General features: G+C 46.0%; 1 protein-coding gene and 1 long non-coding RNA gene across 2 annotated transcripts in view; both read right to left on the bottom strand.

Moving 5' to 3' along the window:
* Positions 1 to 7,360, bottom strand: part of LOC147706486 (uncharacterized) — a 47,068-nt gene extending 39,708 nt beyond the window's left edge. Inside the window, exons 1-2 of the long non-coding RNA XR_015297642.1 lie at positions 5,410 to 7,360; positions 3,463 to 3,581 (exon numbers count right to left, since the gene is read on the bottom strand). This is a non-coding gene — a long non-coding RNA (uncharacterized LOC147706486). The remainder of the gene's footprint in view (positions 1 to 3,462; positions 3,582 to 5,409) is intronic.
* Positions 7,361 to 8,041: 681 nt separating this feature from the next.
* Positions 8,042 to 26,725, bottom strand: part of RIMKLB (ribosomal modification protein rimK like family member B) — a 41,760-nt gene continuing 23,076 nt past the window's right edge. Inside the window, exons 4-6 of the mRNA XM_086932982.1 lie at positions 18,030 to 18,116; positions 10,883 to 11,086; positions 8,042 to 10,676 (exon numbers count right to left, since the gene is read on the bottom strand). Coding sequence (XP_086789108.1) covers positions 10,207 to 10,676; positions 10,883 to 11,086; positions 18,030 to 18,116 — 761 coding nt within the window. The 3' untranslated portion in view covers positions 8,042 to 10,206. The remainder of the gene's footprint in view (positions 10,677 to 10,882; positions 11,087 to 18,029; positions 18,117 to 26,725) is intronic.

The raw sequence follows: 26,725 nt of genomic DNA, 5'->3' as shown, positions 1-26,725 counted from the left end.
GAAGTCGGGGCCTGGTGTCGAAAAGGCAAACGGCCTTCGACATCCTGTTCGAAGAACTGGATGAAGTATAGGCACCGAATAAGACAATACAGACGCCCCGAAGGCCTTTGGGCATTGCGCAAAGAGTTTTATGTTGATTCCGAACTTGAGTCAAGAAAGTACATCCGAACCCAATGGCGGAAAAAAACAATCTGAGGATGGAGAGGATGCCCATGCGCACTGTAGTCTAGGGGAGGAGCCACCTATCTCGGGATACTTTTAAGACTCTTCTAGGACAACAATGTGCAATCATCCGGACCCAAAACTAGGCGGCGATCTATGCCCAGATATGAATTCAGCAGCCCACATGCCTCGAACACAGAATTTACAAGGTTATAGTAAAGCAAACATTTCCCTTAATCGCTAACAAGCATTGGCATATTCAACACTTTGGGACCAGCAAGGTCCTCAGAAACAGTTACCGCAGCAGGTGAAGCAGTCTTAAGTAAGCTCCAGTCACTTATCATTTACAGAGTTTCCCTTTGGAATTTGTTCTGAAGGATGCTCAAGGATACTGCAGCTCCAGTGTGGTCGACAGGGGTCTTGCTACAACTGCTACTCTGGTCACAGGGTGCTTCAAGTCCTCTATCTGCTGGCAAGTGAGACTTTGGCACGTTGATTGTGAACCCCAGCAAATGCAGGTCTGCTGTAGTCTGGAGGCGGGAGACAGCCTGGGGCGAGCCCACCATTAACAGCCAGTCGTTGAAATAGAGGAAGACTGAAACACCGGATCTGTGCAGACGGAGGAGAAATAATATCAAGGTTTGGGGAGGTATCCAGACCACTGGCATCACGCAACTCCTCTCGCCAGTCCAACTCTTCAAGTTGGTCAGCTAGAGGATCAATAGACCCCTCCCAGACCTCCTCACCCTCCTATGGCTGCTAGTCAGGGCAAGAGGGAAGGCTAGGAATGAACAGCAATACGAAAGTACCCTCCGGTACCAACGTTGGTAGACGTTAGTCCGGCACAAGGTCCAAGTCGGTTTTGATGCTTGGGTCAATGCTGGTTGGGAGCACAACCGGCGTTGGGGGCGTGGTCACTTAATCTGCTCCTGGGAAGGTACTGCAAGGTCAACCGGCGCCAATCCGGGGTCAGGCCTGGGTCCTTGGGGGTCCTCTGGCACCGGAGCAGGAGCTGCTGGCATTGAAGGCCCAGTGCCACCAGCAGAGACCCGAAGGCACGCCTGCTGAGTCGGGCTGCCCAAAGATGCTGTGCAGCGCTTTGTAAAATACACAAAACTTGGCAGGGGATGAGCCGGCTAAGGGAGGGAAACAGGGAGCCATCCCAGCGGGCTCCGAAGACTGAGCCAAGAGAGACGACGCTCTGGGTCCAGTGTCGAGTCGGCTGGGGAGAAGGAAAGAGACTATGATTCTTGGCCTTCTTGTGCTCTGACTTACCTGAGGAATGCAAAGACTTCAAGGACGAGTGGTTGTGACTCCGCGACCTTTCTCTCGACCGGGACCTCCAATGGCGTGGGCGGACTGCAGGGCCGCCAAAAGCTTTCAGGACTACTTCCACAAAGACTTGATTCATGGCCCGACAGTCTGAGCACTACTTCAGGTCGTGCTCCAGACAGGCACACAAGGTGTGAATCTGTGACTGACATCAGCTTGTGACAGTCACAAGGTACGAAGCCGATCCAACAATGGGACATCCCTCATGCACCAGGAGTCAAAGACTCAAAAGAGATGTCCACAGAAAGTTGAAAAAGTTTAGTCAAAAAATGACAAGGCGGCATGCTCTCTACGGATCTGCGCTGGAGAACAAAAAGAACTGACGCCAGCATGCACGGGCAGCATCTATATAGACATTGCAACGTCTTCCTGGCGACCACGACGCAGACAGTCTAGACTCCACCTATCGACACGCAGGGGGTACTGCTACGAAAAAATCTCTCCTGATCCAGTCTGATGCCTGAGGGTAATTCGAAGGCAAGGAATCTAACTGCAGTCTTTCGGATAAGATAGTGAGATCAAATGCCTATGGATTACATTTGCCTGGACTGGATTCTCAGCTTGATGCACGAAAATATTTTAACATAGGAGTTTGCAAAAGATTAAATGCTGGAGAGGTGGGGCTGCTGGCTGTCGCAGGCACCATCAATACCCATTTTTGTTCACTTGCTTTTTCCAATTCTTCTAAAAAGGAAACATTGTGTATTAGATCCCACAATCGAAATCATCAAGTAGGCTGGATGCTTTCAAAGCATAGCACTGTGGGACAGGAGAAGTGGAATACCCTCTAATAGTCCATTTACACGAAGAGGCAAATAACCAACAAATTCGACAGTAATTACAACTTAATGTCAGCGTTACGACCCAGTAAAGTACGATGCGAGAGGTCCAATGTTCTTTCACCGTTACAGAATTTCACCCTCATTCTGGTCAAAATCTTAAAGTAGAGCAATGTAACGTGGCATCCCAATTAGATTTGGAACGCCTTATTAGATCGCGCCCGTGATGGCCGTACACGGCCTCAGCCAAGGAGCAATGACGTTTTAGTTGAAGGTTGATAAAGGGTACAAACAGGTGCATTCACAAAGCACCACTTATTAATCCCTTGATGGGAGGTGTTAATTAGATTCCGCTTTGCTCTACAATTGGCTTGAATGAATATTCGTTCAGTGTACGACTACTTTAAGATTTTGACCAGAACAAGGGAGCAATACTGTACCGGCAAATGATAACTGCTGGGGGGGGAATATCCAGATGTCTTATGCCCTGAAGAAGCCTGTACTGTGGGCGAACCAACTTGGCTGCGTCGAGCTGGATTGATTTATACAGAATGAATAAAAGAAATACAACATTTTTGCCAAGAACATGGGACCTCTTGCATCGTACTTTTCTGTGTCAACGCTGACATTAAGTTGTAATTACTGTAGAAATTCTTGGTTATTTGCCTCCATTTGTGTAATTAAACAGTTTAATGAAAAGCCATTGATGGTGCCTGGCTTTGAGAGGCAGGCAGAAATCAAGGATCCTAACAAGTGAACTGTTTATTGTATATAACACGTAGAGGTGAAGCAGAAAGCTCCCTTGTCGCCGTTGTCTACCCTCTAATAGGAAGTGAAATGGTATAGAGAACATGTCTGTAGGAGCTGAACCACATTTGTAAAAGCTACCCTTTCGCACAACCCTAGGTGTCGTTCTAAGGCTTCCTCAACTGTGAAGGAACTGCCGTTGCAGCATTATAACACTTTAGAAAGTCTTGAGGCATGCATGGTTAAGTATGCAATGCTCCTGAACTACAGAGGTCACCACAATAATCTGATAACCCAATAATTATTCAAAACATTTTCAGACCTATCACATAATAAAATGCTACCCTTCAACACCAAGCGCAACATTTTTTTTTACCTAATGGAAAAAATGTATTCTCGAAGTAAAAACCAAATTGCACAGTAAAAACAAGATTATGCTTACCCTGGATAATCAAGTGGTGTTGCATACTTCCAATAGTTAGGTTGACACTTTCCTCTGAGTAACTCCACAGCATACTCCTTTCCTCTGGATCCTCCCACGTTAATTGGGAGGTCATTACTCTGTTAGCAGCAGAAGGCACACAAGAGAACTTTGTTCAGTGAACAGAGTAAAACCATGCAGATAGGGTTGAACCATTATTAGCGCCTTCCCTCTCCCACTTTTAATGAAGGCAGTAGTCCAAGCACCACCCAATTCAACCCCCCCCCTCCCCCACAGCAAGATGGCCAGAAAGATGAACAAAGATGAACAAAGAAAGAAGCACCAGTACAGTTGAAAAACGCTTTACAAGCAGACAGCTTTTCAGCAAGACCAAGCATCCACCTCTTCTGCAACATCAATGCTCCCCCTTACAGTTTTGGCACCTACTCCTTAAGTGGACATTGACACATGCTTTGGACCGTGTCAACGATCAAATTAATGATGCATCTAAACCCATTTCCAGTATTCCTGCAGCTATTTTGGCAAACTGGTTACCACTTGCAGGAGTGGCACACCCTTTCATCAAGTGGAGTGCAAACAACAAGTCTGCTAGATTGGTTGTAGACACCAACTAACCCAGGGTGCATGAGGCCAAGAACACTTCCTCCCCCCACTTTACAAGTATTTCCATTCACTCATCCTCCTCCACCCTCTCCAGGGCCTGCTTCTATCCTAGCTTAAAATTCCTGCTCTGCTGAACATACAGTTAATAATCAAAAGTAAACAGTTCTTACCAGACCCGTAGATTACAGGCAACCAAGAAACCAGTACCTCCATTGCGATAGGTGCAATCAACTCAGTAACCAGTACCAAGACACCCTCAAAAAACATGTTATTTAGGGGATCAGAATACAGCCCAGGAAAAGTGAAGACAGGAGCTGGCACTGCAGCGCTGCAGGCACTTACAAAAAAATGCCACTAAATGTACTCCTGCTCTTGAACCACCAGACCCTCCACCCATCTTTGTGAGAAAAAAAAATATATATATATATATACACACCAATGGCACTATATGAGCATCAGGCCAAATTGCATGTTTGATGGAGAGAATTAGGTTTTGCATTTCAAAACTCCTCCGGGGCATTTTCATGTACCTCTCATAGCAAACAATCTGATGGACAATCTGCTGCCTTGAAAATTCATGGATTAGGAGTATCCAACCAGATAAAAAGGACAATAAAATGTCAGGCGGGGAAGAAGTAATGTGGCAAAGCTCATGTACTGTGACTTTCCTCCGTAGAATTCAAATAATGAGTTGTTGCTAATTCTGCGAGTAACACTGGGGATTTACGAACAGTTCATGATTAGCACACTGAAGGTATATGGCAAATGTAGATGTCAAGGACAACTTGCTCTCAAACTCAAGTGCTTCTAAATAGAAGTGTGTACACCACCTTTGTGCTCACCACCCAACCCCAACTATCACCCCACCAAGTTCAAAGGCTGTGAACAGTGCCATAACCAAAACAGTGGAAAACAATGCAAATTGACAATCTAAAGTCAATGGCCCACGAAGGCCAATTCATACCTGTCTTCTACACAGCACTCTGGACCAAGACCTGTAAAAGCTTATCAGGCAGGGCAAAGAAACTGAGGGCTGATGGGGAGGAAAGTCACAAATTAACAGGAAAGTGGATTTTCTAGACACTTCGCAAATTGTATACTTTTGGTCCTCAGTCTCACCTGAAATCAGAAGTCCAGAAGGCTCCAAATGAAAAGTCCGTGCAAAATACAAGGAAAGCAGGAAACTTAATCCCTCAACCCTCGATTTCCCCCCAAAACATTTGAAAAAGGAACAATCACTTCCGCATAACAGGAAAAGCACAGAGAAGGTCAAGCAAAGAGGCAAGAAGGGATATTGAGCAAAAAATGGATGTAATAGGATGGGGAAAAATAAAACCGATTTACCTTGGGGACACGGTTTGTGGGCCGGTCCTCCTCCTGATGACTGCAAGGTTTGTTTTTTTGAGGTTTGTGTTTTTACATTATACCACATGGATATAGGGGTTTTGGGTTGGGGGCACAGAACTCTTAACCCCACTCTCATCAGGGGAAGGTTTGGACGCCTGCAATGTTGGCAAGAAGAGCAGTGGGCAGGGTTAGAACAAAGACACAAAACATATCCATTCAAAGCACTTAATGTTTTTGGCCTGTGGAAGCAATTATAGCGGGTTAAAGGCAACAGTTCAAAATAAGCAATCAAAGTAATTAAACTCAGACAGATAATGAACATTCTTTTCAAACTAGTTAAAAAAAATAAGTCACCCGACGCAGATTTATGAACACATGCCGTTTCGTCTGCTCTTTTGGCGAAATCCTACATTTAAAAGAGCTTATCACGTGGTTCACGGTCCTGAAAAGCATTTGAAAGACTTTAATCAAGCATGGGTGAAAAATAAGACAAGTCATACAATACATCGATATCAATCAGGTGGACATAAGAAGCCAGGGTTAGCTGCAGACCAGATTCAAGCAATGTTAGGGAGACAGGTTGATCTGCAGCTTTGTTGTGAGAACAGCATTGGAATCCTTTAATACCAGAATTGGTGGAACGAAGCACTGTCAGACCGTACCAAACCTTGGTTCTATTTAATACTAAAAATGTCCCTTGTTGGTGGCCCCTTTACGTTTCAAAGATCCATGGGTAGGGTGGAAGAGGGAGACTATACTACAAGACAAGAGCGGGAAGTCAAAAGTTGTTTCTGTAACAAGAGTCCAGTTAAGGGGTACCCACAAAGTCTGTTCTGCAGACATGGCAAGATACTGAATCAGAACCAAGAAGGGCCAAAGAGGGTTGGGAGTGCTTACTCAAGAGGAAAAAACAAAATAAAGACAGCAAATAAGACAAGTTATCAATTACAAAAATACCGCGTGATTGGCTAGTGTTCCGCTGCCCCATATCCTCACCCATGGCACCACGCATACAAGTACAGAAAACCTGAAAATAAAAAGCATTAAAAGTGAAAAGCAGTTTCAGACTCGCTTCCCCTCTTCCCACCTCCCACGGTCAAGCAAAAACGTACCCCTGCATGAAGGTGATACACCAACTGTCCCAGAACAGCAGCATTGCTCAGACACCACCAGAAATCCTGCTCTACTAACTGCTCTACACCAATGCTGCCCACCCAAGATCACCTCTGCCAACCGACAGTGTGAAGGCCACATCTACACACCCAAAAGAACTCAAAGCTACCCACCTGAAACTAGGAAAAGCATAAGTGCTCAACTAAGTATGGAAACACTTCAGCCAAGTCTCCATATGCTGCTTCCCCTCCAGCCCAAGTTTATTACTCAATACCACAGCTGAACCTCCAACAGATGTAACACCATTGCTCTCAATCTAACTGGGAATCACATCTGGTGCCCACTGAAGATTGACCATCCACACTACACTACTTCCCACTTAACCCCAGAGACTACTGCACACTTATGCCAGTCTCGGGTAAGTCACTGCCGGCCCACCAAAGACTGGAGTTACATCTGACTTAGGTTCACTCAACTGAATGAAGCCCATCCCACCGAGAAGGAATACTGCACCATGACTGCAGCACAGTGACAGAATACCATGTCACCACATGCAAGCAAAACTGGGGTTAAACACTACGGATGTCCAAGTGATCATACTCCACTACTCACAAAAGTCGGAACTACATACCAGCTCCTGAGAATGGCCTAACAGGGCTGTCCTCCACATGAAGAAAATAAGTTTTAAAAAAGTGTACTTACAAACATGCCCCCCACCCCAAACACTTCTGCAGGACCAACAACCACCCCCTACCCACCAAGAGTTCACGCACTGTCCGTACAAATAAATGCCTTTAACGTCACTCAAACAGTTACCACAAGAAATCTATCACCCAACAAGTGATTTCAAGCCTCACCCACACCACTTGAATGCTACGACATGACTCAGACAACACTTTCAACAGAACCACAGCAGTGCCTTCCCAAGCTACTCACCCATTCCGCCCAAGTATTGCAGAGGTCTGGAAAGTGGAAGTCTCACACCATTCCTGTCTTCTAGAGCGCTTTGCACCTTCATTGACCAAGCCAAGTGGACAGTGCACTGGCCACATACCAGTCCTGGTCTGAACGCTCACACTGCATTCCATTAGGAGCGATTCCTCCAATTTAGCAGTCTTGGCTTCCCCCTCTACCACTTGCAGGGATCCAAGCCGGCTGCCGCAGAGTCCCAAGACCTTTTCATGACTACTCTCAATAAAGGCGCATCTGCAAATCTAGCAGGAGGGCCCTTCTGCAATATATCTCCAGACTGCCAAGAAGGACGAGCTCACCCACTTTAGGCAAATCTGCTCAGTTTACAAACTACTGCACTACGAACCATTATCCTGCTAGTTACTGGTTAGGACTAAAACAGCCTATTATTCATGGACCAGCATTGAACCCAAGAGGGAGCAAAGCCAAGCTACCCACCGCCCAACCATACTATTCAGCGGGCAACCCACATTTACGCTGCTCACTGGCAACAATCAAACCTTCTGTTTATCTTCAATTTCATTTAATTGTACCGGGAAAAAAATTCAATGGTTTCTTCCTTTATTACATTCCGTTTTTAAATTAAAAAAATCAGGAAACTGTACAGCAGGATTTATGTTCGGACCTTTGCCGGTTTCTACAACTGTTCCATATGCCGCTTGAAGTCTGTCTCTCCTGTAGTGTCCATTGGGATTTCTTTCAATAAAAAAGGTCCAGTGAAGGATGTACACAGCACAGGGTGTGGTATGACAGAAGCGATGGTTCAGTCCATGGAGAAGAGCCGCACTTGATGCTCCTCTGCTTTGAGTCCAAAGTCTGGAGCACCCGAGTCACCTGTGGGCGGAGGTAGAGCAGCACCCCCAACCCTCTTTCACAGAATCCCCCCTCCTCCATCCCCCACGTTGGGCATGGTCTCACCCACATTTCTCGATCCATGATGGCGTCTCAAAGAACTTTGTTATTTCATCACTGGGGTAGGGGAAATGGGCAAGCATTTGGGAGATGAAGGGGATAGAGTTGGAGGTCTAGCAGAAGTAGGCGCAAGAGAATGGCATAATCAGCACCGACTAAAAGAATTGGTAAGCTTTTTGCTCCGCACCCCTGGAAACAAACAGCATTACCTTCAGAGTAAAAGCTGCTTTAGAAATGGCTCAAACCAACGTGAAGGAAAGACAGCATCAGGCTGCCAGGGTTACAGCCATGCACATGAGCAAGGGATGAGATACTGCACTGAACTCCACCCAATGTAACAGCTCTTGCCGCAGCTTTGATAGTTGAAGCTGTGATCAGGGCAGGAAATGAAGGCCATCAGCTAAAGATTTAGTCAATAGGCACAAAAAGGGCTCTCAGAGTGACCAAGATCCCCAATATTTTTAAAACTCTAAACCAAGAGAAACTGCATTTTCTCAAGTGAACCGAAAGCTTCTATATTTAATCTTACCCAGTTGTTTTGGACAAGCCACCACTGGCGTTTCAATACACCACACCCCCTTCACTACTTCCACCAGCCCAGTAAAAAAAAAAAAAAAAAAAAAAAACAGGTTTACAGCTTGGTAAAACGGTAGTGTGTTCGCAGACAGGGGGCACCTTCAAAGTTGCAAGCATTGGAGTTGGATCTGGGCTAGCAAGTATTAAAAACAAGGCATTTATTTATATAAAGAAAGCAAGACAGTTTAAAAAAAATTAGACTAAACACTAACATTAAGAAGCAATGCACAGCCAAAGTAAGAATTTCTGCCTGCTTCACATTTTAAACACTATTTTACAACCAAGCACACAACGCAGTTTAGCAGGCCTGCAAAATGTAGGGGCTGAGAAGTCATTACAGAAACCTGTCAATTCTGGTGGTGAAGTTCCTTCAGCCAATCTCCCATTCTTGACTCTATCGTCAGCTGTTTGAAAGTCACCGAATCGTCTGCAAGGACGGACCACATCTCCAAATGACTGAAAGCACTTGCTGGAGGGCTGAAACCCTTAGGACTTTCAGCCTACTACTGCTCCTCTGCAAAGTGCTACTACCCAAAAACGAGAATTTGCCTCCAAGCAGTGTGGCCATAATCTTAAGGTGGTGGCAACAGCGAGTACTTTGGTTGAACTAATGCCATGGAGTGCTTTTGGCAAATACCAGAAATAGCAGGTTCCTTCAGCTAAAGTAACTGCTCTCCCAGTTTACCCGGCCTTTAAATGGCGATAAATAGGTGTTGCATAATCCCAGTGTACCTATCCACCCACAATTACTCCACATGGCATGGCACAAGAGTCAACAAGTGTCTTTTTTTAACTGGGTTGTGAAGGCTCTGCACAGGCCAGCAGACTAAGAACAAAAACCAGGCAGACTCCTCCAGATAGGACAGATGCAGCAGCTCGAGCCTGTTTCGCAGAAGCAGGGCAAGAAGTTTTTTGGCAATGTCCAATCTTAATTATTAAAAATAAACCATATTACACACATGTACATATATATATATATTTATAGTGAGCTCCGCCCCGTGGCGCTGCAGCAACAGCCAACAGGCCTAAGAGTGCGGTAAATAAATACTGAAAAAAGGAAACTTGGAGCTTCGGACGCATTTCTTGGAGGCCAATGACTAAGCAGGCGTGCTAGGAGGAAAGGAGGTGCCTTTTCCAACCCGGGTAAATACAATGCACTAGCCTGACAAACTGCGTTGCGGCTTGGTCAAAGGGAGCGGGCGGCTGCACCCAGCCCTAGGTTCACTCCACCAGGAGCTTGATTTCAGTGGCCAGCAACTGATTCATGTTGAACAGCCCCCCGGAGAGCTTGGAGGGGGGTTCTCGTTCTACTGTCTCCGGGTCACTGTCAACAGAGCTGGAGCTAGCACTCATATTATCGACAGCGTCAGGAGCAGCGCCCACTGAGTGGCAGAGTTCAGGCTCGCTGGTCTCACTGGTGCTGGACACCACCGAGAGGAGGGACATCCGCCGCGTCAGCCTGCCAGGCAGCAGGGAGATGGCGTAGTCTGCTACTACGCCTGCCACGTCAAGATTACAGGCCTTGTCAAAGGCAATGAAACCTACATTTGCATTGGCCTCGCAGACGCAGAAGGAGCCGTCCTCCTTCATGAGCAGATCCACGCCGCAGACATCCATGCCCAAGATGTTGGAGACCTGGATCGCCAGGTGCTTGCCCTGCTCGCTCAATGAGCACATCATCCCAACGCCACCTGGAGAAAGGGAAAGAGAAAGGTGTTGCCAACAATGCCACCGATCTGAAGGGAGGAAAGCAATGCCCTCAGTGCACGTAAACTCAGAATACGAAGCAGTGCCTTCTGATAAGGACTAAAAAACCAACAATTTAATCACAAAACATAAGAGCGGGCACAGGCATGCTTGAGCTTCCCATGAGCTCACATGGGATGAACAGACGTACCTAGTGAGCAGTTGCTCTGCATGCGGCCGTCCGTCGAGCAGCGAAGCATGGTCCCAATGACGCGACCGCCAATCACAATCACTCGCACATCTCGCCCATGAGACTCCTTCACATATTTCTGGAACAGGTATGGGGCTTCATGTCGAATTAGGTGCGACAGATCGGCTAAGTGGTGCTTGTCCCGGGCAAGAAACACTGCTTTACCTGCAAGGGGAGGGGGGAGAGAAGGAGATTGGCACCTGGCATTAAGAAATGCGCTTCACTTGTAATAAGATTATTACCTAGGAGGGTCAACCTAAAAGTACTGGGACCTGGGTATTCAATGTTACAGTGAGTAAGTGGTTCCAGCATACACAATTTAAGCAACAAAAATATTTAAATTACATATACAAGTCAAAAAACATTTGGGAAGAGATTAAATCACCTCTTCGTCAGAGCACATATGAGACAATTTTCAAAATATATACATGTTTTGGTAATTATCCCAGTCACTTGTAATAAGGTCCTTTTGGACAATGAAAACAGTGATGTACATGAACCAAGGTCAAAACTCGAGTCAGAGTTCAGAACCAACTATAGAACAGTCATGTAAGCCAATTAAGCCAACCACCATCTAACATAGCAAGTCGGTGGCTGTATTTCTGGTCACAAACAGTACACTAACATCTAACATGTTCACTCTTGTAGAATGCAGGAGGATAAATTAACTTTGAATGCCTCCATGTAGTTAGATTAAACTAATGTTCATGCCCTCATCTAGTCATACAGAAATCATTTTGTTGGAAAAAGACGAACTAACTTTCACAGTAGAGCACAACACATCTGCTTAAATTGTATGTAGTCCTTTTAATAAAATTTAAGAAAAGAAAATGGGACAGGAAAGTGTAAGGAAATGCCTTTTTGTATGGTCACATTCAGGTTCCGATTGATGCTCCTAGTTTAACTGAGTGCACTCAGGCCTGCTAAACAGATATCAGTGCCAGTGACCCAACCTCATAATATGCACGTTACATTGGCTATACCATGTTGGCATAGGCTAGCTTACCTGTAAGCCTTTAGTTCATGGTTCCCAAGGCCTGCAAGTTTTGAATTCACCCAGGGTCTGCAGCACTGGGTATGCCACACAAGGTATGACCAAGGGAAAAAAAACAAGTCTCCCAATCTACCATTGCAGACTGGAATAGCCATTTCAAACTACTAGCCTAACTGCCATTTAAATCAATGGCAAAGTCAAATGTTCCCCAAAAACGTGCAAGCCACCCCCAAGACAGGCCAACCGAGCCCTAACGCAGGGTGCAGCATATTTTATGGGCAGAGCACTGTGTTTTACGTGTTCTGAGAGCAAGAAAGCCCACAGAACCGCTGTTCTTCCAGTGGGAAGACTTGACCACCCCAAGTGCAGGGTTACACGCTGACCCTTTAGCAATGCCTATACCTGAACAGTGCAACCAAAGTTGATACTCCAAGTTATAAAGTGACTCATTAAATTAAACCAGACTATGCTCTAAAGTCGAAATTAAAGTAGCAAGTTGGTGAGTAATTTTTACAAAGTGGTCTTTGTTACCTTCAATCTTCTGTGCACTTACTGTTGCACACAAAGCTCGAACCAGACCACTTGCTGCACTCCTGGGGAGACGTGCTAATGACTCCCAGAAAAAGAGACCCAGGGGGCCTGCACTGGATGTGTTACAACCCGCTGCCAAAACCTACAGACTGACCCAAAAGGAGAGTTTTAAAGCAGACGCCACTTATGAAGAACAAATGGGGACACTTGGGAGGGGCTTGCACTTTAGGCAGGCTAGCTAGCACAAGGAAAAGAGCAGAAGCTGGTTATCAAAACTATGTTTCTGGTGAGTAAAGCTCCCTTGGTAGCCACACCTCCAAATTGGGCTAGGGAGCTCTGAATGCAGAGAGTGGTTCCGCCATCTTGTCAGAGGTCTAAATGGGGAGTCCAGGGATAGTCATCAGGAGGGCAGAAACTTCGTAGCCCATTTGAAACCAACCGTGCAGTACCCTAAGGGCATTTTCTGAACCAGCCTTGGCACCCAAATCGCTGATCTGGTCTGGATAGAATTGCTCTGCTTCACCAAGGAACAGGCAAAGAGGCTGCACCAGCATGGACTGCACCTGCTAAACCTGGTGGCTAGCAAAGGAGGGGGCTGTGCCTGCTGAGTCCTAGTTGAAGTCGTGTCCAGAGGCCAGCCAAGAGACTCCAAGAAAATAAGTTACTTACCTGGAACCATTGTTCTCCAGTATTGGAATCTTTCATAGATTCACACGCTTGAGTGATTCCACTGTCAAGATTGGCGTCCCAGGTATATCAACACAGCAATGCAAAGTTAGCATAAACTAGAAAAACAGGCCTACGCCCCTTTCAGTTTTGTAAAATTCATCTTTTTGTAAGAGACTAAATTTAGGCTTTAGCCAAACAGAACACCCTATCCACTATAAAACTCCTGAGAGTACATCAGACCTTCAGATTTTCACAGCATTAGTGCAATAAGCATATTAGTAAAGGTTTTATGGGCGAGCTTCTCAAAGGGGGAGGGCGTTCCGCATGTGAATCTATAAAATAAATTCCAATAGTGGAGCACCATAGTTACAGGTAATTTATTTTACTCTAGTATTGGAACTTTCATCGATTCACATGCTTGAATCAGTAGCTAGCAGTTAGCACACTTTTGTTGATATGGTCCTTGAATAACAAATACAAGGCGAAACGTAGAAGAGGAAGGCAAGTTTGTAATTATTTTCTTAAACTGTATTAGGGGAAAGTACCTAACTCATACTTAATGTAGCATATCTATCTCAATATACTCAATGGTGATAAAAAAACTTTCTGATCTGCCAGGTGCTACCAAGTGAGTTAGTCTGCCCTGGCATTCAAAGATCATGCTAGGTCAGTGGTTCCCAAACTTTTTTGTCCCTTGGCTCCCGTGTCCAAATTGGCAGTTAGCCGTGGGTCCCAAACATTTTTTTACCCGCGCACCGGAGTGCCGCAGCGCACACTTTGGGAACCACTGGTCTACATGAAGAATCAAGCCTAGACGGGATGAAGGATTCAGAGAGAAGCCATCACCATAAAACTTTATTTGCAATCACGAAGATCTTATAAAGTACATGTCAATGCATACAACACCATCATAGAGTAGTATAAAGCACTCCCACTAAAAGTAACCAGGCTAGAGAAAGGCTCAAGGAGCTCTGTGGCGTTACAAGAAGTGTACGTGGGGTGGGCTCTGATCATGGGCGTCCGCAGAAATGTTTCCAGGGGGCACATTTTTAACTTCATCACCACCCCCCTTGCACCCTTCTACTCCCTCTGCCTTGCACCCTTCTACTCCCTCTGCCTTGCACCCTTCTACTCCCTCCGCCTTGCACCCTTCTACTCCCTCCGCCTTGCACCCTTCTACTCCCTCCGCCTTGCACCCTTCTACTCCCTCCGCCTTGCACCCTTCTACTCCCTCCGCCTTGCACCCTTCTACTCCCTCCGCCTTGCACCCTTCTACTCCCTCCGCCTTGCACCCTTCTACTCCCTCCGCCTTGCACCCTTCTACTCCCTCCGCCTTGCACCCTTCTACTCCCTCCGCCTTGCACCCTTCTACTCCCTCCGCCTTGCACCCTTCTCTACCTTGCATCCTTCTCCCCTCTGCCTTGCACCCTTCTCCCCCACACAGGGCGCACTGGCGATCCAGGGGGGGCAAGTAATCCCCCTTGCCCCATTCTACGGACGCCCATGGCTCTGATGAACCCAAGATGGCTCACCAGATCCCATCTACCCAGTGTTTTAAGTGGGCTGGGTCCCTATCAAGCTCTCCATTTTTGCCTTCAGCCTCGAGATGAAAAAAACAATCTTAACTCTGTAGCAGTCACTTCACTGCCTTTGAGGTAACACCAAAGAGACTCGTTATAGTTCTTTCAGTCTCAACATAAGGTTTCTAAAGAAAAATAATAGTTTTTAAGTAAATCGTCGTGGAAGAATAAACGATACGCCCATCTCTGAAAGTTGTCTTCAAGGAAAAATGTCACTTGCCGATTCCCGTTTCACCACGAATTAAGGACATGTCTCTCAGTAAATGTATTTCTGTCAGAGACCCTGCCCTGCTCAACTCCCATCCTAATAATTTACACTGCCCCTGGGGGTGCTTTCTCCCTCCGGAGTCTAAACATACAGTCATAGGCTCATGGTGGTATGAAATAGCATTGAGGGCCCCGAACAGTGGTGAAGGACACGTTTAACCATCAGACATTCATTTCACGGGTCACCAGGAGAGGATGTGGCTAAACTACTAGAGCGGCCGAATTTAAAGCTGGGGAACTGGGTTTGAGTCTCGGCAGGGATGCGCAACACCGTGTGATTCTGGGCAAATCACTTAATCTCCCCGTGCCTAAAAATGAATGTGTCCGTCTGTAACGCAACTGGTGCTATTGTCAAGTGCTCTGATGCCTTTGGATGGAGTTCGCGCTATATAAAACTGCAAAAAAATACTTGGTAGGGTGCCTTGTGCCGCTTTTGGAGAGCATTAAATCAGATGACGTAGTAAAATTACAAAGAGCACGGTGCAAGAGGCTTTTCACCATTAATTTATAAACAGCCTCTGAAGACGTTTAATCAGTAGGCGCTTTATACAGCGCTATATATGAAGCGGTTTGTGTTCCGCGGTGCGCATTGTGCCTACATAAAACAGTGGAGCTGACAGTGCAGGGCATAGGCCTCGTCCTGGGCCGAGCTCTAGAGGACATAAAAAGAAGCACTTCAAGAATCTGTTTGAGGTCACCTACCAAGAGTCAAAGTTCAGCTGCACCTGCGTTAGTTCAGAATCACCTCGTGTAAGGAAGGCTAGGGGACCCCTAAGCCTTAGGAGTTACCACTCATCTGGGCCCATTAGCAGTAATTACAGCCCCCCACCCCCAGACATTGCCAGCACGATGGACCTCCCTTCCTACATATTTACGACCCCCCCCCCCCCATCAGCGCCTCCTTTCAGGACAGAGCTAGGCGCTCTTCTAACAAACAGGCTCATGTCCTCCACAGCGCCTGGGTGTCCACAATTCTATATTTTTTTACCTTTTATATTTTAAATCAGAATCCAAACTGAGGTTCACGTTCTCATGACCTGCATTGTATGCAAAACTACGTATCTGTACAATTTAATGTATTGTTTATCATTTATTGTTTAAATGTTATTTAGATTTTACTTGATTTTCTCTGTCCCAGGAAACGAGTCAGCACAATGCTTAAACATATCTTTAAGTCTTGTCTCACAGCATAACAAACATTGATACTGATAATCATGCCGTCTTATGTCTTGCTCACGTACCGCCATTGTTTTGATCTCTATGTCTACCTTAATCTGTAAAATTTGTGAAGTGCTCTGATGCCTTCGGGTTAAGTTCGCGCTATATAAAACTCCACAAATTAGTGCTCTATATTCTCTTCGAAGACTTTCTCTCACACTCCCTATTTTTGTCCTAATCTCGGTTTTTCTGTGTCGTTGCCGCTCTCCCTCTGTCACACTTACCTATCTCTTGGTGCCTTTGTCTTTACTTTCCATCTCTCTCTCCTTATGTGCGCTCACTCTCACAGTTACACGTTAAGTGTGCGTCTTACTCCTGTCCAAGCCGAGCCCGCCGAATGACGGACGACTGAGGGCTGTTGGTAGCAATTTCCCACAGTGTGCCCGCGGCGCCCCTGGCACCTCATTACGGCGCACCGGGGAGCCGCGGCGCACAGTTTGGGAACCACAGTGCTAGGTGGTTGATGGCCAGCAGAATACCACAATGCTCCAGACAAAGTGCATCTTGGCACAGGACCCAGGAGTACACCCAGTCTGCTTGAGGGAGGGGGTGTATCATATGGAATTATTTTTGGTTTACCTTGCTGGTGGAAGCCTGAACCACCAGGCTTCCTGGTATGCAGTCAGGGTTCTCTGGTGATGGCCTGTTGCATCTGATGGCTAGGAACAAGGCTTGGACAGAGTGCCCACAAATGTGTCAGTAGTGCTTCATTGAATGGTAGTAAAGGCTCCGAGGAAGCCTACCCAGGTAGCGTACTTCTGTTAACATGTCTGAACTACCATAGATGACAGCTGCAATTCTAGCACCTCTACTGCACCCTTTATCACAAGCGCTAAGGAAGCACTCTTCCATCAATAGTCCAGGGGAGAATTCAATCCAGTGTCCAGGCAAGTGTCCAAAATCACTGGCCACCTCTAAATCGATGTAGAGATTTCAAGGTTGAGGAGAAATAATCCTCATCTTCACGGTCATATCGAAAAGCTGGATAACCGGGTCACAACCAAAGAGTTGCTAGGACGCAGGGGAGTGTACTGAACTGGGACCAGGTGCATCAACAACTTCAGGACGAGAAACTGGGCCGGCATCTATTAAGGGACCGATGTGGGTATTGGCGCCACACTGAAGTCTGCTAAAACAGGAATCCAAGAGTGGTTCAGAAGCTGCATACACCGAGAGCAGACCCAAAGAAGTTAACCCAAATGGAGGCCTTACAGCATGCTTGGGGCCTGAAAGCGCACTAGAGTGGAGTTGGAAGAGTGCCAAAGATTCACAATATGGCCTCTTTAAAGGCCTAAGTCCGTTACAACATTGCCTATATAAATTAGGTGCATTAAAATCAGATGCTTAGTCTGCTCCTTGGGGGACCGGAAGAGAAATGGAGGCATCCAACATCCTTGCCATTTCTCTGGCTGTGAGTGGGACTGAGAACAAATCCTTGTTGGCCTCCACTTAGACTTCCAAAAGACTATGGCAGCAGCAATGATCTGTTGTGGGAAAGGGTCTGCAGGCTTATCATGCTGCTTTGCTTCACATTCCAGGACTGCCTTCAAATTCATAACGACACATGCCTCAGAGTCACGCCAAGAAACCAAACGCCGGAGGCCTGTTACAGATACTGGCTTGTGAGATCCCTACATGGTTTAAAGTCTGTAGTTTTAAGCAGGACAGTTTCCATGCACGAATCTGTGGTTAGAAGTACCAATCACAGCGACAGTTTGAGCAAGCAGGAATAGCAGTAGTGAGCACCCTCTATACAGTCACTGCTACACATTACATATGCTACTCCCAGAAAGAAAAACCTGTGGCCTAGAAACTGCTTTTAACCGAATGACCATTCAGCTATTCATACCTCTGTGCCCTCGTGTGTTCTTTACAACCAGTGGAAACTCCAACACCTCAGCCTCGTCAATCATCTTGGCAAAGTTCTCATGGCCACCTATACAAGAGAAAACAGTTATTTTGCATACACATTGCAATGTACAGTTAAACCAACAGTTCAAATGATAAGTACGAAAAAAAGAAAGAACTCCCTTACAATCAGATTATCCCATCATAAATATATTTGATTACTAATAAATCCCCCTCGTCACATCAATATGGGAGTAACATTTTTAAGCCATTACAATATAGTCACGCTGTGTACAGTGGCTCGTTTAGCTATAGGCATTCTGGTAAACACTCAGTACTTTGCCACAACATCTCAATGCCCCACCCCCCCCCCCCACACACACTCTCTCTCCCTTCACCCTTCCAAGTCACCCTAAAAACTTGGAGTCAAAGCCTACCATTATTGCTTTCCATACATGAAATTAGCACTATGAAGCACAGTGTCGTTTAGGAATGGATTGTCTCCTAAACCGCTGCCTCTTCATTGTTGCTTGTTCCCTAGGTAAAACATCTCTCGCCGTGAAACTGGTTTAGGGTTCAAAGTTGGGCAAGAAACCGTATGAATACCCCTAGGTAAGGATCTATTAACGGGTCCCATATTGTTTCAAAGCCTATGTAACTAAATGCCAAAACACACAAATCGCACCAATGCTAGTATGTTCCAACATATGTAATAAAAGAATTCCAATATGCAGCTAGCATGCCTTTTCTGCTCCAAGCCGTTTGACAATATTAGCCAAGGTGATAATTTGGTTCGGGTGCACATGATCTTTAAACAAAAAGGCTGGAGTGGATGGTATTAGCTATCCCAATATTGTTTACATTGCAGCAAGGATTTCATTCCCATATGGTTTGGCCTGAGGACAATCCAACAAACAGTTTAAAATCCACAAGTAACTCTCAGCCTCCCCAATACAGTGCAGGTTTGTGGTCTAAACGTGTCAGACTTCGAGGGGTATCGATAACATTCGTAATACTTTATAGTGTGCTTCTGTGTCTGCTGTGGCTGTTGAGTCTTGCCGCAGGGCTTTCCACTGGCAGCTTCCCAACACATTACTACAATGAGCCTTCTATGGACAGCAGGATTCTGGCAATGCATTTACTGCCATGTTATCTAGGAAGTTATGCAACACCTGGTGTTTCAGATTTTACTTTTTTTTTTTTAAATAGGAAGAGTTCTTTTATGGTAGCACTTGGCATTTTGATGAACAACCCAATGTATGATTTGAATGTAGCAGATTCAGTTTCAGCTTGGAGGACACCCCACCCAAGGTTCAAAGAACACCATGCCCTTGGAGGTCTTAGAGTGAGGCACTGCAGTTTCCATTCAACAAGATTTCTAGTGCTAAAGTCCTGTGATGGATGAAGGAAAGGTTCAGTTGTAACTTTGCCACACATCGTTACTGTTATTTCTGTGGGTTTACTATTGTAGGCATTCAGGGGTCTGACTGGTGTCCACATCAAAGCATAGACATCCCACTACAGCTCCGTGTGGCCAATGTTCCTGTTTCTTACATTCACTGAGCTGTGAAGCTTGTAATACAAAGTTTGGGGGGCAAGGCCCCTTGCTGTTCTAGGGGGTTCTTGCTTACCTAAAGAATAATCTCATCTCCTTGCCCTGACAGTTTACAAAGGACAGAGAACCTCGGCCAAAATAGTATTGAAAGAATATTTAGTAATACATTTCTTTCTATAGCTGAGCCAATCTAGCCGGGCTACACTGATGGGTGACCTATTGCAGTAGTTATGTACTATGTGTAAGTACTGAGAAAACTACCTTTGTGGAGCGCTTCAGGGTTCAGAGAACCAGGAATGGATATCAGCTTTGCACAGTTTACATTGAATCCAACTCCCATCACAGCGTGTTATGTCGGGGTGAGTAAAATGTTGTCTACAAGTAATGTGATTTTGTGCTACTGGAAATCCTATAACGGAGTGAATGTACAGTTGTCCCGCTCACCACTGGTCAGAACCAAGGCAGATCTTCTTGGATGCAAAAAGGATGGTTATTGCTAGATTTGAATTTTTTATTTTTAATCTTCTAAGTCGACAGCACGGAAAAAGGGGTGACAAATGGGGGTTTGGATGGCTTACATCCTGCCCGCTTGAGCCGCTAAGAACTTGAGTCAAAGATTTTTAGGAAACAAGGACAATAACAAACATACCATGGAGGCATAGAACAAAAGGGACAGTCAACTGACATTTTGGGCTATTACACAAACAATAAGGAAAATGCTACTTACTCAGTATGCATCTGTTCTTGGCATGTAAGCTGTAGATTCAGATGCTTTAGCATAGATCGCCATCTGGTGTAGGGCCCGGATGTTTGCACTTTATTTTGTTTGAAGAAGTCTTTGCAGTCACAAGGCAGGCGGCGACTCCTCCTTAAGGTGATAGTGCGCATCGGCATCAACTCCATCCCCAGATTGTTTTGGCATAAGGGGGCTGGAGTTAGTAGAGTAGAATGATGTCCATGTATATTCTATCTAAGTAAGATAGTACTGCAACAGAATAAAGGTATCGGGGTGGGTGCATATAAATCTACAGCTCTACATGCCAAGAACAGATGCATACTGGGTAAGTAGCATTTTCCGTTCGAGGCATATGAGCTGTAGATCATATGCTTTAGCATAGACTGTACAGCAGTTACTCCCAAGCAGTGGCTAACATGCATCTGCTGCAGTGGTCTGAAATAGTGTTCTTAAAACAGACTGGCCCACACTAGCTTGTTGTTTTCTAACATACACAATAGTGTTTTGTGGATGCGTGTGGTGTAGACCATGTTGCAGCTTTACAGAGGTCATCTAAGGGTATATTCCCGAAGAATGCCATAGAAGCCCCTAGTTTGCATGTTGAGTGCTTTAGGGGGAATAGTTAAGGTGCGTTTAGCTTAATGGAGCATACTTTAATGCGCTTTATCCATCATGCAATACCAGATTTAGATATGGGATTGCCTTTATGCGGGGATGAAAAAGCAACAGAGTTTTAGTTTTCCTAAAGGATTTAGTTCTTGCAAAGTATTGCTCTTTTAACATCCGACGTTTGAAGGGCACGCTCTGCCACAGTCTGGTTGAGATGAAAACCAGAGACCCTTGAGTAAAAATGTTGGGTTAGTCCTAAGAACCACTTTATTTTGGTGAAAATTGTTCTTGCATGTTAGTGCCTGAAGCCAACCAACTAAGATGTGATGGCTAGAAGGAAGGCTACCTCCCAAGTCAGAAATTGTAATTCACATTCATGCAGAGGTTCAAATTGTGGGCCCATGAGTCTTAACCCCTTGCATGCTGATGACAGAACGGTTCAGTCATCAGCGTCGGTTGAGCTGTGCTGATGACGGAACCGTTCCGTCATGACTCCGCCCGCGCAAGGCGGAGTCAGCACAGGCGGGGAATACGCCCCGCACGCAAGGGGTTAAGGACTATATTAAGATTCCACACAGGGGAAGGTAGAAGTCTAGGAGGAATGATTCTTTTGAGTCCTCCCATAAAAGCTTTGATAGCAGGTACATGAAACAAAGACAAGTGAAGTCTGTTTTGCAGCAAGATGTGATCGTATAGATGTGTACGCCAAGTTAGTACGCGGTAGGTGTAAAAGATAGCAAATTATATTCCGAATTGAAGCATATGATGGGTTGATTTGATTGTTATTACAATAAATGTCAAATTGTTTCCACTTTGCTGCGTGGCATATTCTTGTGGTAGGTCGTCTAGCTTATTTAATGATGTGCAGGCAGTCTGGCGGGAGATTATGGTAGCCAAATTGATTTCAGGTGCCAGATCACAAGGCTCAGTTAACAGGGATCTGGAAGCCTTATCTCTCCATGGTCCTGAGTGAGAAGTTTGGAGGAGAGGTGTAGCTTTTGATGAGGAACTACTGATAGTTCCAAAAGGGTCGTAAACTAGGGTTGTCGAGCTCATGTGGGAGCAACTAGGATCATTGTGAGGGAATTTTGGTGGAAAAGCGTAAGCAAATTTCCCTGACCAATTCATCAATAGCTCATTGCCTTTGGTCAATGGGTGTGGATACCTGGGCGTGAAGTTTGGGCATTTTGCGTGGAGGTGTGTGGCAAACAGATATATTTCTAGGTAGCCCCACATTTGGAAGAATGGGAGGAGAATTTGGATGTAGTTCCCATTTGTGGATCTGTTGTCTGACTACTGATTGGTTACTCATGTGAGGTGTTCTGCCAGGAGATACATCTTTTGAGGTATGGCACATCTCCATATATTTTGAGCAAGGTGTGAAGGCAGTAGAGAATGTCTCTCCCTCTTTTTGTATGTAGTACATTGCTGTCATGTCTGTACGAACTAGGACAGCTTTGCCTACTAGATTAAGTTAAAAAGCTTTCAATGCTAGAAAGATTGCCAGCACTTCCAGATGGTTTGTGGAGTTTGTCGTATGGTCCGCCCTGAATGGTATGTTTTTGAAGAGGAGCTCCCCAACCAGTGAGCGATGAGTCTGCTGTTAACACTGTCGGTGGAACCGGGTCAAGGAACGGCCGCCCTTTGGAAAGGTTTTGTGTATTCCACCACTGCAGAGAACGATGGGTGCGGCAGTCTACAAACACCAGATCGTTTAAGTGACCTGGAGCCTTGTTCCACTGACGTGCTAAGCATTCCTGAATGGGACGCATTTGGAGTCTTGCGTAGGGGACAATTTGGATACAAGAAGCCATCATCACAATCAATTACATGAACACTCGAGCTGGTAATGAGTGTTGGGGTTGAAATTGTGATATCAGGGTTTGCATGTTGCGTATCCTGACTGGGTTGGGGTACGCTAGAGCTGTCTATTGTGGCACCTAGGTACGCTTGCGTGTTGGAGGGTTGGAGATGAGACTTGGTGAGGTTGACCGTGAATCCCAAGTCGTGAAGCAGCTGGACTGTTTTGTGAGTGTGGTGTGTGCAGCTGTGTTGTGACTTGGCTTTTATTAGCCAGTCGTCCAAATGAATGTGCTACTTACCAGTATGCATCTGTTCTTGGCATGTAGGGCTGCTGACATTCATATCTGTGCATAGATCGCCGCCTAGTGTTGGGTCCGGATGATTGCACATTGTTGTCCTGGAAGAGTCTTCGCAGTATCACGAGATAGGTGGCTCCTCCCCTGGACTACAGTGCGCATGGGCATCCTCTCCATCCTCAGATTGTTTTACGCTATTGTTGCAGAGATGGAGTGTAATACAGTGAGTGATGTCCATGCTACATAGTAATTCTGAATGCTAATGCTGCTACAGGCGCCGGGGAGGAGGGTGGGCGATATGAATGTCAGCAGCCCTACATGCCAAGAACAGATGCATACTGGTAAGTAGCATATTCGGTTCAAGGCATGTGGGCTGCTGAATTCATATCTGTGCATAGATTATATAGCAGTCCCTCCTATTAGCGGCAGCTGCCCGTGCCAGCTGCAGCAGTCAGTCTGAAAAAAAGTTGAGAGAACAGCCTGTCCTACAGCTGCCTGCTGTATAGAATACACATCTACGCAGAAGTGTTTTGTATATGTATGTGTAGTGGACCATGTGGCTGCTTTACATCTCTTCTAAAGGAATATTCCCCAGGAAAGTCATGGATGCTCCTAACTTACGTGTGGAGTGTGCTCTTGGAGGGATGGTTAGTGTGCGTTTAGCCTTTGCGTAGCAAATCTGTATACACTTAACGATCCATCTGGCTATTCCTGCTTTGGAAATGGGATTGCCTTTGTGCTATGGAGAAAAGGCAACAAACAGTTGTTTTCCTGAAATCCTTTGTTCGGTCTATATAGTACATAAGAGCTCTTTTGACGTCTAATGTGTGTAGAGATCTCTCTGCGACATTTTCTGGATTAGGATAGAAAACAGGCAGTTTTATGGTATAGTTCATGTGGAACTGCGAAATCACCTAAGGCATGAACGTAGGGTTGGTGCGTAGTACAACTCTATTTGCGTATGAATGGCTCCTGAATGGTTAGTGCCTGGAGTTCACTAACTCTTCTTAGTGAGGTAATGGCTACTAGGAAAGCAACTTTCCAGGTAAAAAATTGAATCTCACAACAATGGTCCCATCAGTCTGGTGAGGACCACATTCAGGTTCCATACAGGTGAAGGTGGTTGTCTGGGAGGGATCACTCTTGAGTCCCTCTAGAAAAGCTTTAATGGCAGGCACTCTGAATAGTGAGAGGTGCTGCCTGTTTTGAAGATAAGCAGCTATTGCGGATAAATGTATACGAATGGACCTGTACGCCAGATTACATCTGTATTACAGATAATGTTTTGAATAGATGCATCCAGTGGGTCAATGTCATTGTTACAATATATGACAAACCTCTTCCATTTAGCCGCATAACATGCTCTGGTTGTGGGTCTCCTTGCCTCCTTGATGATGTTCATGCATTCTGGTGGCAAGTTGAGGTAGCCAAATTCTAAGACTTCAGGAGCCAGATCGCAAGGTTCAACTGTTGCGGATCTGGGTGCTGAATTTCGCCATGGCTCTGAGTTAAAAGTCTGGGTGTTAACCGCAGTCTTTGATGCGGCACCACAGAATGTTCTACTAGCGTGGTGTACCATGGCTGGCGTGCCCACGTTGGAGCAACCAGGATGAGTGTCATCGAGTGTTGCTTCAGCTTGCGTGCCACCAGCGGTATTAGAGGCGCTGGGGGAAAAGCGTACGCAAACCTGCCTGACCAGTTCATCCATAGCGCATTGCCCTGTGACTGCAGATGTGGGAACCTGGCGGCGAAGCTTTGGCATTTTGCGTTTTCCCTTGTGGCGAATAGGTCCATCTGTGGATGACCCCACTGCTGGAAGTACGGTTGGAGTACTGATGGATGTATCTACCACCTCGTGCATCTGGTGGCTGTGTCTGCTGAGCAGATCCGCCATCTGGTTGTTTTTGCCCGGGAGGTGTTCCGCCATGAGGAAGAGGTTCCTCTGAATAGCCCACTTCCACATGCTCTGAGCCAGATGAGACAACTGTGGAGAGTGTATTCCTCCCTGCTTCTGTATGTAGTACATGGCAGTCATGTTGTCCGTCCGGATCAACACGACCTTGTTGCACAAGTGTACTTTGAAAGCCTTCATTGCCATGAAGATTGCCATCAATTCCAGAAGGTTTATGTGCATCTTTTGCTGTGCTGTCCATAGTCCCTGCACTGTGTAGTGGAGTACATGAGCTCCCCATCCCTGGAGAGACGCGTCCGTCAGTATAATCTGTGGCACAGGCTCTTGGAACGGTCGGTCCTTGCAAAGGTTTTGTGGGTTCCACCAATGCAGAGAGTTGAATGCCCGACCGCTCATCAACACTAGGTCTTTCAATAGTCCTTGAGCCCGATTCCACTGACATGCCAAGCACTCCTGAAGCGGACGCATATGTATTCTCGCATGCGGGACTATGATATGAAGATGCATGAGGCCATCATGCCTATCAACTGCATGAACACTTTTGCTGGAAGCGAGTGTTGAGGTCTGAATTTTTGTATCAGCAATTGCATGCGGTTTATCCTCGCTGAATTTGGCTGAGCTTTGGATGTCAGAGTGTTTGTCGCGCCCAGGTACTGTCGCACGTGGGCGGGTTGAAGATGTGACTTTAGATAATGCAGCGAGAATCCCAGATTGTGAAGAAGATGAATGGTGTGGGACATGTGGCTGGCACACTGCTGGGCCGTCTTTGCTTGAATAAGCCAGTCGTCCAGATAAGGGTAGACATGTAGGTGCTGTCTCCTTAGGTGTACTGCTACTGTCACCAGGCAGTATGTGAAATCCCTGGGTGCCATTGTTACTCCGAAAGGGAGGACTTTGAACTGATAATGTTGATTTTGAATAGTGAACCTGAGATACTATCTGTGTGATGGGTGTATGGGTACATGGAAATACGCATCCTTCAGATCCAGTGTTGCGAGGAAGTCTCCCTGACTGAGTAACGGCAGAACCTGCTGTAAGGTGAGCATATGAAAATGCTCTGACAGAATGTAACTGTTTTAGAGGCCTGAGGTTTAGTATAGGTCTGAGAAACCAGTCCTTTTTGGGTATTAAAAAGTACAGAGAGTACACCCCTGAGCCTTGGTCTTCTACAGGCACGAGCTCTATGGCTCCTTTTTGCAGCATGCTGACGACCTCCTGCTGCAATAAGTGTAAGTGCTCTGCGGACATAGGACGGTGTCTTGGTGGTATGTTGGGTGGAGTGTACGTTAATTTCAGACAATACCCGTACTGAACAATGTCTCTCACCCACCTGTCTGTGGTGATGGATCTCCCCCCCCCCCCCCCCCCCCTCCCGACAGGTGTTATGTGGTCAGGGCAGTGACAGGGCGTCACTGTTTGTTATTGGCTGAGGATCTGGAATGGTTTCCTCTGCCCTTGATGTTGTTTCGACGATATCCACCCCTGTTTTTATTGTAGGTGGATTGTGTACCTCCTTTATTATACTGTCTGCTGTGTGGATTGGCCTCTTGAAGGTCCTCTAGTACTGGAGCGACGAAAGGAGCCACCCCGAAACTGCTGTGACTGCAGAGCCCCCATAGACTTTGCAGTCTCGGTGTCTTAATTTTTTCACGGGTGGTGTCAACCTCCGGTCCAAATAAGTAGTCCAGGTTAACTGGCTGATTGAGGATAGAAGTTTGTATTTCTGATTTGAATCCAGAGAATCTTAACCAAGCATGTCTCCTTAACATAACGCTAGTGGTAATGG

This window comes from Lissotriton vulgaris, chromosome 7, assembly GCF_964263255.1.
Source record: "Lissotriton vulgaris chromosome 7, aLisVul1.2, whole genome shotgun sequence".
NCBI lineage: Eukaryota > Metazoa > Chordata > Amphibia > Caudata > Salamandridae > Lissotriton > Lissotriton vulgaris.
This window is presented reverse-complemented; position numbering and strand designations above follow the sequence as displayed.